Source organism: Vipera ursinii (assembly GCF_947247035.1).
Source record: "Vipera ursinii genome assembly, chromosome: 1".
NCBI classification, from domain to species: Eukaryota; Metazoa; Chordata; class Lepidosauria; order Squamata; family Viperidae; genus Vipera; species Vipera ursinii.
In genome coordinates, this window is record NC_139512.1 from 353,386,367 (window position 1) to 353,399,473 (window position 13,107).

Here is a 13,107-nt window from a genome sequence, read left to right on the forward strand (position 1 = left end):
TCGCATTTTAACCTTCTTCCCATAATCCACTGCCCATCTTGCGCACTCAAAAATCATGAGGCGCTATAGAGTCAGTGTCAAGAGATCAAGGCCTCCACCAGTTCGAAAGACCCTTCATGGTATGGCGTCAGGGGTCTTCCTCGCAGCCAACTGAATGTAAATTCCTCAAATTCTTGGATCAGCCGGCGGAATTCACGCCGTCTCAACAGAAGACGACCAATCTGTCCCCGAAAGGAAGGCCGGGAGAATTAGGCCGCGAGGTATCTAAGCAACCGAAGGACACCGGAAGCCGCGCTATCGAACGGCTCTCGTTGGCGCTTCCAGCTCACCGCTGATTGGCAGAAAGGCAGGAAGGCGGCGGGCGCAGCCGAAGCGGGAAGGAAGGTTCGAAGTCGGAAAAAGCGAGTGAAGAAGCGCTTGAAATCCTGAGGTAACTCTTCTTGCGCGCGCTGGGAAGAGAAGGGCGCGTATTGGTTCCTGCGCGTTTTAGACGAGTCCAAAAAGCGGGTGGTTGGCGGGGGAGGAGTACAGGACCTTTCGACTCTTCCATTCCGAAGAGGGGGGGGTGATTTGTTTTTAAAGCACGTTCGGTTTTTGTGCCTTTCTGTTTCTCTGATATAAAAGGATTTTTGAAGGATCGAAAAGTGGGGCTTAGCGGAGAAAATAAAATGCCCCCATCAGCCTTTAGTGAGTCAAAAAGTCTTTTTTTCGGGGGGGGGGGCTATTGGAAAGAACCCCCATCGCGCAAGTAAAGCTTGCTTTTTTCGTGCATCAATTCATTTTTTAAAAAATTATTCCTAAAATTCCTAAAGTTATTCCTAACCTCCATTAGTTATTTAATTTTAATTTTCCATAATCGGTTCAATTATATTCAAATCGATATATATATACGTGTGTGTGTGTGTGTGTGTGTAGGTCTTGGCGTATTCGGGTCTTTTCCCGTGTAAGATTGATAGTGTCTTGGCGACGTTTCGATGAGGTCCCACTTGTCATCTTTAGGCTGGTGTCTTCGGCTTTGTGCTTGTGCAAAAGGACGAAGCCGAAGACACCAGCCTGAAGATGATGAGTGAGACCTCGTCAAAACGTCGCCAAGACACTGTCAATCTTACATGGGAAAAGACCTGAATACGCCAAGACCTACATAACATACCTGTACCCATGAAAATCTACGAAAACACTCACACACACACACGATATTAAAACTATTATTACTATGAATACTATTACTATTATATTTTATCAAATGAGATAAAATCTAGTTATGTGTGTGTGTGTATAAATTTATCTCATTAGATAAATAAAATATAGTATACAATAGATAGTATACCTTAGATAGATAGATAGATAGATAGATAGATTATAATAGTAGGAATGATACTTTTAATGCCATTGAATATCCACATCTGTCTATCCTGGGTCCTTGGGAAGGACTCGGAGAGATGGATAAAATTGCCAGATCCAGTCTAAGCATCCGGCTGCGTGTGTGAGAAACATTGCATAGACTGATTGCAAATACCAGCACGGCAAATTAGCAACAACAGTGCATTGGAAGGTCTGCAAGAAATACCATTTCTATGCAGATAATCCTCGACTTATAACGATTCATTTCGTGACCATTTGAAGTTACAATGGCACTGAAGAAAGTCTTAGGACAGTTTTTCACTGGGCAAATTACTGCAGCACGAAGATAATAGCTTGACTCCTTGTGACTTCACAAATCAAAGCTCTGGGAGCTTTCTTATTAGCGATGTAGAGATGGTTTGAACTAGCCTTTCTTCTATTAGGGATTTTCAAATTCTCAGTTGAGAAATTATTTTATTTTATATTTATTTGTTTGTTTGTATCACGCCTTCAAGTAACTCCAGGTGGCAAACATACCCAACAGATCTTCCTCCTATTTTTATCACAACAACAACCCTAGTTGTTGAGTTGGACTGAGAGAGAGGGACTGGCCCAAAGTCACCCAGCTGGATTCATGGCTAAAACAGGTCTAGAACTCTCAATCTCCTGGTGATCGGCCCAAGGTCACCCATCCAACTGTCATGACTAAGACAGGACTAGAACTCACTGCCTCCCAGTGATTGGACCAAGGTTTTCATGTCTAAGGCGGGGCTAGAAATCTCAGTCTCCTGCTGATTGGCCCAAGGTCACCCAAACAGCTCTCATGGTTAAGGCAGGACTAGAACTCACAGCCTCCTGGTGATTGGCCAAAGTCATCCGGCAGACTTTCAACTCTGAGGTGGGATTGAAATTCACAGGCTTCTAATTTAAAACACTGCTTCTTTTTTTCTTGAAGGTGGATGTCCTGAAAAGTCATTGTGATTATGGCATTACGAACATCAGAATATACCATTGGTGGAGTAAAAATTATCTTCCCGTGTAAGGCTTATCCATCACAACTTGCTATGATGAATGCAGTAAGTCTGTAAAGCAGTGATTTTACAAGAGTGATTGTAAAGTTGTGCTTAAGCCTCTGGAGCAATGTTTCTTAACCTTGGTAACTTACAGGTGGACTTCAACTCCCAGAATTTGAAAAAAAAAAGTGCATAGAAGAGCAACTAAGACGATTAAAGGCCTGGAGACTAAAGCATATGAAGAACGGTTGCAGGAATGGGGTATGGCTAGTCTAGAGAAAGGAAGGACTGGGGAGGGGGGACATGATAGCAATATTCCAGTATTTGAAGGGCTGCCACAAAGAAGAGGGGTTCAACTTATTTTCCAAAGCACCAGAAGACAGGACAAGAAGCCATGGATGGAAATTAATCCAAGGAGAGAAGCAACCTGGAATTAAGGAGAAACTTCCTAACAGTGAGAACAGTTAACCAGTGGAACAGCTTGCCTCCAGAAGTTGTGGGTTAATAATAATAGTAATAAATAATAAACCTTTATTGTCAAAGTACAACATGTGTACATTGAGATTAGCTGAGCCTCTCCCCATGCTCCCTCCCCCCAACACACAGTGACAACAAACCCTCCATCCTACCACACCATGTGAACCAACTACACCACACACCGGCCTCCCAAGTCAATTCTGCATAAGTTCACAGAGATTATGTCCCATTCAAAAGCCTAACAGCCCACGGATGAAAGCTGTTTTTCAGCCTGTTGGTACTTGTGGGTTCTCCATCACTGGAGCTTTTTAAGAAAAAACTGGACTGTTGTCTATCTGAAAGGGTATAGGGTCTCCTGCTAGAGAAGGGGGTTGGACTAGAAGACCTCTAAGGTCGCCTCTCTATTCTGATTGATTGAATTGTTAGATGCATGCAGCCGGCCAGCCTGCTGGATGGGGAATTCTAGGAGCTGCAGTCCACACTTTTAAAAATGGCCAAGATTGAGAATCACCACTTTATAGTTAGTTGCAAACCAGGATTTTCTCCAGCTTCCTTGAATTTTTTTTGTCTTTCAACTTTTAAAATCTTTGCTTGGTGTTTTTTTTTTTAAAAAAGCAGCAGGATTAAATTCAAGACTTTTAAATCACGGTGAAAATTACTAGCCCCATTTTGTGACCTTTTTTTGCCATGGTTTATTTTTTTTAAAATTTTTAATCCCATTTATATCCCGCCCTTCTCCGAAGACTCAGGGCGGCTTACAATCTAAGCACAATCAATGTTGTTAAGTGAATCACAGCAGTTGTTAAATGAATCGCGTGACTGTTAAGCAAATCTGGCTTCCTTCATTACTTTATTGGTTGGAAGCTGGCTGGGAAAGTTACATATGATGAGCCCATGATCCCAGGATGATGCAGGCTGTTCACATCAGAAATGAAAAAGTTTTTGATATTGGGGAGTCAGGATCCAACATTTCTCCCTGAGTAGAAATTGCTTTTTCCACTGAAATTCCATGTTTTAAAGTAGATGGGACGGCCACCTATGTTATTCTTCAAATTCAGTTCTGCAATGAATGAAATTAGGGAAACAGTTTGAAAGCAACGGGTAAATCAGATCTTCAGGGTTTTGTTAGTTGCCGTCTTACAGCGTGCGCAAAAAAAAAGGCAGCAGCTTGTTTTCCGTGCTGGCAAAAATTCATATCCTCCTTTGCAGATTGTGAAAGGGCTGAGCTCCGAGCAACACTGCCTGCTGGAGAGTCCCACTGGAAGTGGAAAGAGCTTGGCGCTGCTCTGCTCTGCGCTGGCCTGGCAGCAGTCCCTCTATGGTGAGGCCTCGGGTGGGCCAGCTTGAGCTCATCAAGACTCTGCTGTTGGCTTCATTTCCCCTGCTAATATGTCTGTCTGTTTATCCATAAACATCCATCCATCCATCTATATGTATCCATCCATCCCTATCCATTATCTCTCTCTCCATTATCTATCCATCCATCTCTATCCATTATCTCTCTCTCTCTCTCTCTCTCTCTCTCTCTCTCTCTCTCTCTCTCTCCATTTTCTTTCATCTATCTATATATTCATTATCTATCCCTCCATATATTATCTATCCATCCATCCCTATTCATTATCTGTCTGTCTGTCTGTCTATCTATCTATCTATCTATCTATCTATCTATCTATCTATCTCTATCTCTATCCATTTTCTATCATCTATCTATATATTCATTATCTATCCCTCCATATATTATCTATCCATCCATCCCTATCCATTATCTATCTATCTATCTATCTATCTATCTATCTATCTATCTATCTATCTATCTATCTATCTCTATCTCTATCCATTTTCTTTCATCTATCTATATATTCATTATCTATCCCTCCATATATTATCTATCCATCCATCCCTATCCATTATCTGTCTGTCTGTCTGTCTATCTATCTATCTATCTATCTATCTATCTATCTATCTATCTATCTATCTATCATCTATCTATTCATTATTTATTATCTAGCTATCCATCCATGTATCTTTCTGTCTGTCTGTCTCTATATCTATCTATCTATCTATCTATCTATCTATCTATCTATCTATCTATCTATCTATCTATCTATCTATCCAGTTTGTATCATCTATCCATCCATATATTCATTATCTATCTAACCGTGTATATAGCTAGCTAGCTAGCTTATTTAAGAACGGTTCTATCTCCCTCACAGAATAAAATATTAAAAGCATAAAAACAGTATATAAAATTTAAACGAGGCAAGGGTTGTTAAAAATTGATTAAAAGGTGGTGTGGGGGGGGGGAAGAGCTTTCAACGTGCCAGCAGTTGTGCCTGTTTTTATGCCCTCTTTTTGCCGCAGCTGTTAAGCGAATCACTGCAGTTAAGTAAATCACACGGTTCTTAAGTAAACCTTGCTTACCCCATTGACTTTGCTTGTCGGAAGCTGGCTGGGAATGTTACAGTTGGGGCTCATGTGTTCCTTGGATGCTGCAACCATCGTAAACACAGGCTGATTGGCCAAGTGCCCAAATTTTGATCATGTGATCTTGGGGACGCTACAGCAGTTGTAGGTGTGAAAAAACTGTCACAAGTCCACGTTTTTCAAGCCCGTTGTAATTTGAATGGTCATTAAGCAAATGCTTGTAAGTCAAGAATTACCTGTATTTATTTTTTTTTAAAAAAAACTTGCCTGCTCTTTAGGTAAACCGCTGGATGACTTATGCTCAAAAGAATGCAAGAAGACAGAGGCTTTGCAACGGTGCCACTGCCCGTGCCATGCTAAATCGTCCGGTCAGGATCCACAAAGAGGCAGCCAAAGCACATCTTTCTTCCCCAACAGTGCAACAGAGGCCTCACCAGGCAGTGGAAGCAGCTCATCTCAAAAAGGTATTGTCTTATCTAATGGGCTTTTAAGGGCACCACCCTCATTTATAACAGAGTAATAGAGTTGGAAGGGACCTTGGAGGTCTTCTAGTCCAACCCTCTGCTCAGGCAGGAGACCTTACCCCGTTTCAGACAAGTGCCTGTTCAGTCCCTTCTTAAAAGCCTCCAGTGATGTAGCTTCACAACTTCTGGAGGCAAGCTGTTCTTCTGGTTGATTGTTCAGAAAGTTTCTCCTTAGTTCCAGGTTGCTTCTCTCCTTGATTAGTTTCATCCGTTGCTTCTAGTTCTGCCTTCAGCTGCTTTGGAGAAAAGGTTGACACACACACACACACCCTCTTTGTGGTAGCCCCTGAAGTATTGGAACACTGCTATTATGTCACCCCTAGTTCTTCTTTTTCTTCCTTAGACTAAAAGGTAAAGGTTCCCCCGCACATGCGTGCTAGTCGTTTCCGACTCTAGGGGCCGGTGCTCATCTCCGTTTCAAAGCCGAAGAGCCAGCGCTTGTCCAAGGATGTCTCCGTGGTCATGTGGCCGGCATGACTAGATGCCAGAGGCGCACAGAGCGCTGTTACTTTCCCACCGTAGTGGTCCCTATTTTTCTACTTGCATTTTTATGTGCTTTTGAACTGCTAGGACGAGTAACAGGCGCTCACTCTGTTATTATTTATTAATTTTTATTTATTATTTATTAATTTTATTTGTATACCGCCCTTCTCCCGAAGGACTCAGGGCGGTGAACAGGGCAGTACATGTTGAAAGCACTCGGGATTCGACCCGCCAAATTGCCAACCTTCTGATCGACAAGCTCAGCGTCCTAACCCACTGAGCCACCGCATACCTTCCTTAGACTAGACATCCCCAATTCCTGCAACCGTTCTTCATACGTTTTAGCTTCCAGTCCCCTCATCGTCTTTGTTCCTCTGCACTGCCCTTTTTCCTAGGGTCTCAACAAGTTCTCCATTTTTATTTCCTTCTTATCTGCCGGGTTACGTTTTTCTGTTGAATTAGGATGTTTATAAAAATTGTTTTCGGTTTCACTGGCTCCCTTTGATGTATTATCATTGCAGAAAACCTCTCACGAACTACGTTGGCTTCAAAACTGTCCGCCAAACAGCAAGCCTCATTCCATGAAGAAGATGACAGTGACAATGATTTCAAAGTAGAAAGGAAGAGGATTCTTCGTTCGCTCGAAACAGAGGACCAGGTTGGCAAAATGTATACAGGCAGTCCTCGTCTTGCGACCATTAGTTTAGCGAGCGTTCGGACTTACAGTGCCACTAAAGCAAGTGGCCTCTGGCTGTTTTTCACATGACCGTTGCAGCATGCCCGTGGTCACGTGATCAAAATGTAGCCACTTAGCAACTGTTTCATATTTATGATGCAGTGTCCCAGGGTGTTTATAAAGAATAGAGCTGGAAGGGACCTTGGAGGTCTTCTAGTCCAGCCCCCTTCTTAAGCAAGAGAACCTGTACCATCTCAGACAGGTCATTGTCTAGTCTTTTCTTAAAGATCTCCAGTGATGGGGTGCCTACGATTTCTGGGGGTAAGCTGTTCCACTGGTTGATTGTCCTCACTGTCAGGAAGTTTCTCCTTAATTCCAGGTTGCTTCTCTCTTTGATCAGTTTCCAACCATTGTTTCTCGTCCTGCCCTCTGTTGCTTTGGAGAATAACCTGACCCCCCTCTTCCTTGTGGCAAACCCTCAGATACTGGAACACTGCTATCATGTCTCCCATATTTCTTCTTTTCTTTAAACTGCCTATACCCAAGTCCCGCAGCTGTTCTTCGTATGTTTTAGTCTCCAGGCCTTGGATCATCTTAGTTGCTCTTCTCTGAATTTTTTCCAAACTCTCAACATCTTTTTTGTGATATGGTGACCAAAATTGGCTGCAGTATTCCAGGTGTGGTCTTACTAGGGCTTTACAAAGCGGTACTAATACCTCGTGTGATCTTGATTCTATGCGTCTGTTTATACAACCCGGGATTGTATTAGCTTTTTTGGCTGCAGCTGCAACACGTCTGGCTCATGGTCAAGTGATTGTCCACTAGGACTCCAAGGTCCCTCTCACAGTTACTGACTCTCCACGATTCGTTTAACAATCTGGTTACAAATGCTGGTTATAAATACAAAACAACTCTGGAGTGCGTTGCAGTGAAGAACATCTCCCATTGTGCCAGCTTTTCAACCTCTTCCTCTTCAGGGAAGATTTTTCTCTCCATGCCACAGCCTGCAATGTGCTATTTGGGGCAAAAAGACACCTTTTTCCCAGTGGCCGTTGTGCTTTTTGCAAGGACATCATCTCTTGAGGCACGGTGGCTCAGCGGCTGAATGACGTTGGAGACGGTTTCTGCTCCAGCGGTTTGAGTCCTAGCACTGTGTGGCAGGGTGAGCTCCCATCCCTTGCCTCAGCGTCTGTACCACCTAACAGTTTGAAAGCGTGTTCTCTGCGAGTAGATAAATAGGCACCACTTCAGTGGGGAGACAGCTCGGTGCTCTGTGCAGGCAGTCGGATTCTTGCCAGCTCGGAACCTTCCCGGTTGCGGTGCCTGTTTTACAAGCTGGCTCCAGGGAAGGCAGGGGACCTTGGGTGCCGATGCAGGAAGATCTGCTTGTCTCTCTTTCTGGTGTGAAGCCAGTTCACCCTCCTGTGGCGCACCTTGGGAAGCGCACAAACGTTTCCTAGAACGGCCAGAATGGGATAACTCGACGGTCAAGTCACCACGGTCAACTTTGCTGCAGGACAGCTCGCTGCGGGGCAGTTCAAGAATTCAATTTAATTATTTTAAATAAATTGTTTTCATTTTTGTCATTCGTGTTTCATTTCGTCCCTCCTTTGGCGTCCTTTCTTTAGCGATTCTGTTCCACCGTTTCTTCGATATTAGGGTAAATCTGGCTCTGTGGTGCGTCGTCCCGTGGCACGTTGAGTGTGTTCGCTGTGGTTAATTGGCAGCCAAACTACTATTCTGCAATTGCATTGGGATCCCCTGGCTACTGTAAGAACACCATAGGTTAATAACAACAACAATAACTTCATCTCTTCAATTCTCCTAGCCCTCTGTTGCTGTTTCTCCTTCTAACAACTTGTTTTTATTACAAAAAACACTTTATCTGGGGAGGGGGGAAAAACACATTGATTTGTAGACTTTTAGCCTTCTGAATTCAAAGGCATGTTTGCATGGCTTGTAGGCGAGAAAACGATATCGGCTGGCCAAAGGAACCCAGCTGGTGGATGCTTTGGAAGTTCACGAACAGCGGAAAAATGGGGAATTGACTGTGACTCCTGGAAAAACGGATCCTTCCTCACTTAAAACCGTAAGTACAGTAATACTAAGATTTTTTTTCTTTTCTTTCTTTTCTTTTTTTTTAAAAGAGAGAAAGATGGATTGGATTGGTTTGGAAGAGCTCAGAGTTCAGCTGTGAGAAAAGATTGCTTGGATTTTGCCTCCTATTCTAGTTACAGGTAGTGGTGGGATTCAAATACCTGGACAACTTGCTCTCTGCGTGGCTGCCACTTCCGGAAGTCCATTCTGAGCCGGGGAGGCCTCCCAGGCCTAGAACGGCCCACCGGAAGTGCGTGGATGCCACTTCCAGTGGGCTGTTCTGGGCCTGGGAGGCCTCCCCCGGATCAGAATGGACTTCTGGAAGTGGTGTTCCAGCGGTCCGTTCTGGGCCTTGTGAAAAAGGGCTAGGGCAGGGGTCGGCAACCTCGGCTCTTTTATGACTCGTGGACTTCAACTCCCAGAACTCCTGAGCCAGCATAGCTGGCTCAGGAATTCTAGGAGTTGAAGTCCACGAGTCATAAAAGAGCCGAGGTTGCCGACCCCTGGGCTAGGGCATCAGCTGGTGTGACAAAGTCAACAAAAAATTAGCTACCGGTTCTACTGAACCGGTGGAAACCGGCTGAATCCCACCACTGTTCTTGACTTACGACTATTCAAGTTATGACGGATTCCCCAAAGTTACGATGCCTCTCCCATCACATGATCACATTTCGGGTGATGGATGGATTGATTGATTGATTTTTGTGTGTGTTGCGTAACCAACTACCCATCTCCCTCAGACAGATTTTTATTTTTTATTTATTTATTTATTAAATTTATATGCTGCCCATCTTGCTAATCCAAAGTGACCTTCGCTTCTGGTTTTTGGCAAAAACGCCCCAGAGCAAACAAGGGCTCTGCTTAATGACCGTAGCATTCATTTCACAACTGCTGCAAAAATGATCATAAAATCAGGTCGCTTATGTGGATGACCCCTTTATAGCCATCATGACTTACTAAGGCTCCGGTACAGTGGTAAATTGAAGACTACAGATAGTCCTCCACTTACAACAGTTTGTTTAGTGACCGTTCAAAGTTACGCTGCCGAAGGTGACTTTTCACACTTAACAAACCATTGCAGCATCCCCATGGTGTGTGACCAAAATTCAGATGCTTGGCAAATGACTCAGATTTATGACGTTCACACTCTCCCAGGGGGTCATATGATTGTGTGTTTTTTTTTGTGACCTTATGGCAAGCAAAGTCAAAGGGGAATCCAGGTTCACTTAAAATCCTGGTTACTAACTGAACAATTGGAATGATTCACAACTATGGCCAGAAGAGTCGTAAAGTGGGGCAAAATTCACTTAACCACAGTCTCGCTTAGCAACAGAAAATTTGGGCTGTATTGTGGTCCTTAGTCAAGGACTATCTGTAGTGCTTTAAAACCAAGATGAGCTTTTGGCTGTGTTCAGCCTGGCATACTTTTGTTTCCTTCTCCCTACTCTCTTGCTCCTGTTCCTCTGAGTCAGATATTTGTACTTTCCTTCATCTCTTTTATCTTTTTGAAAGGGTGGAAATGTTTTCACAAACTGAGCCTGGAGCAGCTCCTATTGCTGTAGGGATGTACGTGCGTGGTTGTTTAAAAGATGGAGTTTTAGACACATCTCCCATTAACAGTGGGCATCAGATTTGATGTATTGATGACATTACTTTGTGGGAGGCTGAGATGAAAAATGGAATGCCTGGAACATTTGTGCCTCTGCATTTGTGCAGGATGACAAGTTTAGGCTCTTTGTGGGGCTAGCAATTCTGGGTTTTTATTTATTTATTTTGTCATTTATATCCCGCCTTTATTGTTTTTACAAAGAGCTCAAGGCAGCAAACATACCTGTATTTCCCTGAAAATAAGACTGGGTCTTATATTAATTTTTGCTCCAAAAGACGTATTAGGGCTTATTTTCCGGTTAGGTCTTATTTTGGGGGAAACAGGGTATCCATCACACCTTCGTCCTCAGATTTTCCCCATAACAACAACCCTGTGAGGGTGGGTTGGGCTAAGAAAGAGTGACAAGCCTTGAGTCACCCGGCCGGCTTTCATGTCTAAAGTCTCCAACTTTCTAGCCTAAATCACTATGTCAGACCAACCTCTAAGTAGAAACGATCCTTGGCGCCATTTGCTGAGAAAAAGTATAATTTTATTAGACGTCAAGTGCATTGTGGTATTGCATAGCCAGAACTGAGAAAATCCCCTAGTCAAACTTCTCTCCCTTAGCTACCTCCCGTCAGGCGGGCTATTTTCGTAAAGGTCAGGAAAGTAGGCAGCTGGTATGCTGGGTGACCTTGAAGCAGCATCTGGGAGAGATACAGTCCTTTTGTTCCCCCCCTTGCCCTCCTTCCCCCCCCCCAAAAAAAACTAGCTCAGTGCCACCTGTCAGAATTCGAGAAGTACACCTGACCTCTAGAATGATGGGGGAGGCACGCGCTCTGAGATTCAAATGGTCTGACTCTGTCAAGGTAATATTTAAAAGGTAACCAGCTGATGTGATGTAATGTAATGTAAGATGATGCAATGATGGGAATGACTCAGCAGGGTCTGTGTCCCTTTAAGAGCCTGAGTATAAAAGGGATACTTTGCTGGAGTCTCTCTCTCCCTCCCTCTCTCTCTCACTCTTTCTCGTTTCCTGCTGTAACTGGTTTGTTGGATCCTGCTGCATTACCACGTGTATGTATATTTGTTCCTGGTGTACGATATTGTAGATAGTGTAAGGTAAACCACCGTTTAATATAGACCACTCTTTACTGTGTTTACTCCTGGGTTATCTTGCGCAATAAGACTGTGCACACTCTGACAGACTCTACCAGTACACGTAGTACTTGACTTATGACTGGTCACTTAGCAACTGTTTGAAGTTACAACAGACCTACCTTTGGGGTTCTCGTTGCATGGATTTGAAGATTTAATTTAATTTAATTTAATTTAATAACATTTATATACCGCCCTTCTCCCTGAGGACTCAGGGCGGTTCACAGGGCAGAATAAAATAGCAAATACAAACATTAAAAAAAAGATTAAACAATTGCCCTAGTTAAAAACAATATAAATACAACGCTAAAAACCCCCAGAAAAATTAAAAAACAAAAGATAAAACAACCCCAACACTCCCCCTCAGGCTAGGCCGGCTTGTAAAAACAGAAATGTCTTGAGATCGCGACGAAAGGAGCGAAGATCGGGCGCCGTCCGGAGCTCTACCGGTAGCTGATTCCACAGCTCCGGAGCGCCCACAGAGAAGGATCTCCCCCTGGGGGCCACCAATCGACATTCTCTGATCGGTGGCACCCTGAGGAGGCCCTCTGTGGGAACGCACAGGGCGCAGGGAGCTTGATGCCGGCAGCAGATGTTCCCTGAGGTACTCCGGCCCCATGCCATGGAGTGCTTTGAATACCGTTACCAGTACCTTGAATACCGTTACCAGTACCTTGAATCCAGAGGTCAGCCCCCCCCTCTGCAGTAACATGACCGAAATTCAGGTGCTTGGTTTGGTGGCTGCATTTACAGTTCTGTACGCCATCCCGCAGTCTTGATGAAAACTGGCATTTTTGCTTTTATTTATTTATTATTTATTTATTCGGTTTATATACCGCCCTATTCCCCAAGGACTCAGGGCGGTTTACAAGGCAAAATTTAAAAACAATCCAATATAAAATTAAAATAAATTAAAATAAATTAAATTAAGTCTAGCCACAAAAATTAAATCACAATTTAAAAACATTAAACCCCTCAGTCCAGACCAGATAGCTCAAAGAGCCAGGTTTTTAGGTCCCGGCGAAATGAACGAAGGTCGGGGGCAGTCCGGAGTTCCGTTGGCAGTTGATTCCATAGGGCAGGCGCGCCCACAGAGAACGCCCTCCCCCTATGGATCGCCCGTCGGCAATCCTTGACTGTCGGTACCCTGAGGAGGCCCTCCCTGTGGGAGCGCACAGGACGATGGGAAATTGACGCTGGCAGCAGGTGCTCCCTTAGATAATCCGGGCCCATGCCATTTAGGGCTTTATAGGTCATCACCAGCACCTTGAATCTCACCCGGCGGGCAACTGGAAGCCAATGCAGCTCGCGGAGAAGAGGTGTTAC

General features: G+C 44.0%; 1 protein-coding gene across 1 annotated transcript in view; it reads left to right on the forward strand.

The window, feature by feature from the left end:
* The first annotated feature begins 366 nt into the window (after window positions 1-366).
* The window catches only part of BRIP1 (BRCA1 interacting DNA helicase 1), a 114,471-nt gene continuing 101,730 nt past the window's right edge, over window positions 367-13,107 (forward strand). Inside the window, exons 1-6 of the mRNA XM_083379665.1 lie at window positions 367-430; window positions 2,297-2,417; window positions 4,041-4,152; window positions 5,534-5,719; window positions 6,784-6,920; window positions 8,902-9,027. Coding sequence (XP_083235791.1) covers window positions 2,325-2,417; window positions 4,041-4,152; window positions 5,534-5,719; window positions 6,784-6,920; window positions 8,902-9,027 — 654 coding nt within the window. The 5' untranslated portion in view covers window positions 367-430; window positions 2,297-2,324. The remainder of the gene's footprint in view (window positions 431-2,296; window positions 2,418-4,040; window positions 4,153-5,533; window positions 5,720-6,783; window positions 6,921-8,901; window positions 9,028-13,107) is intronic.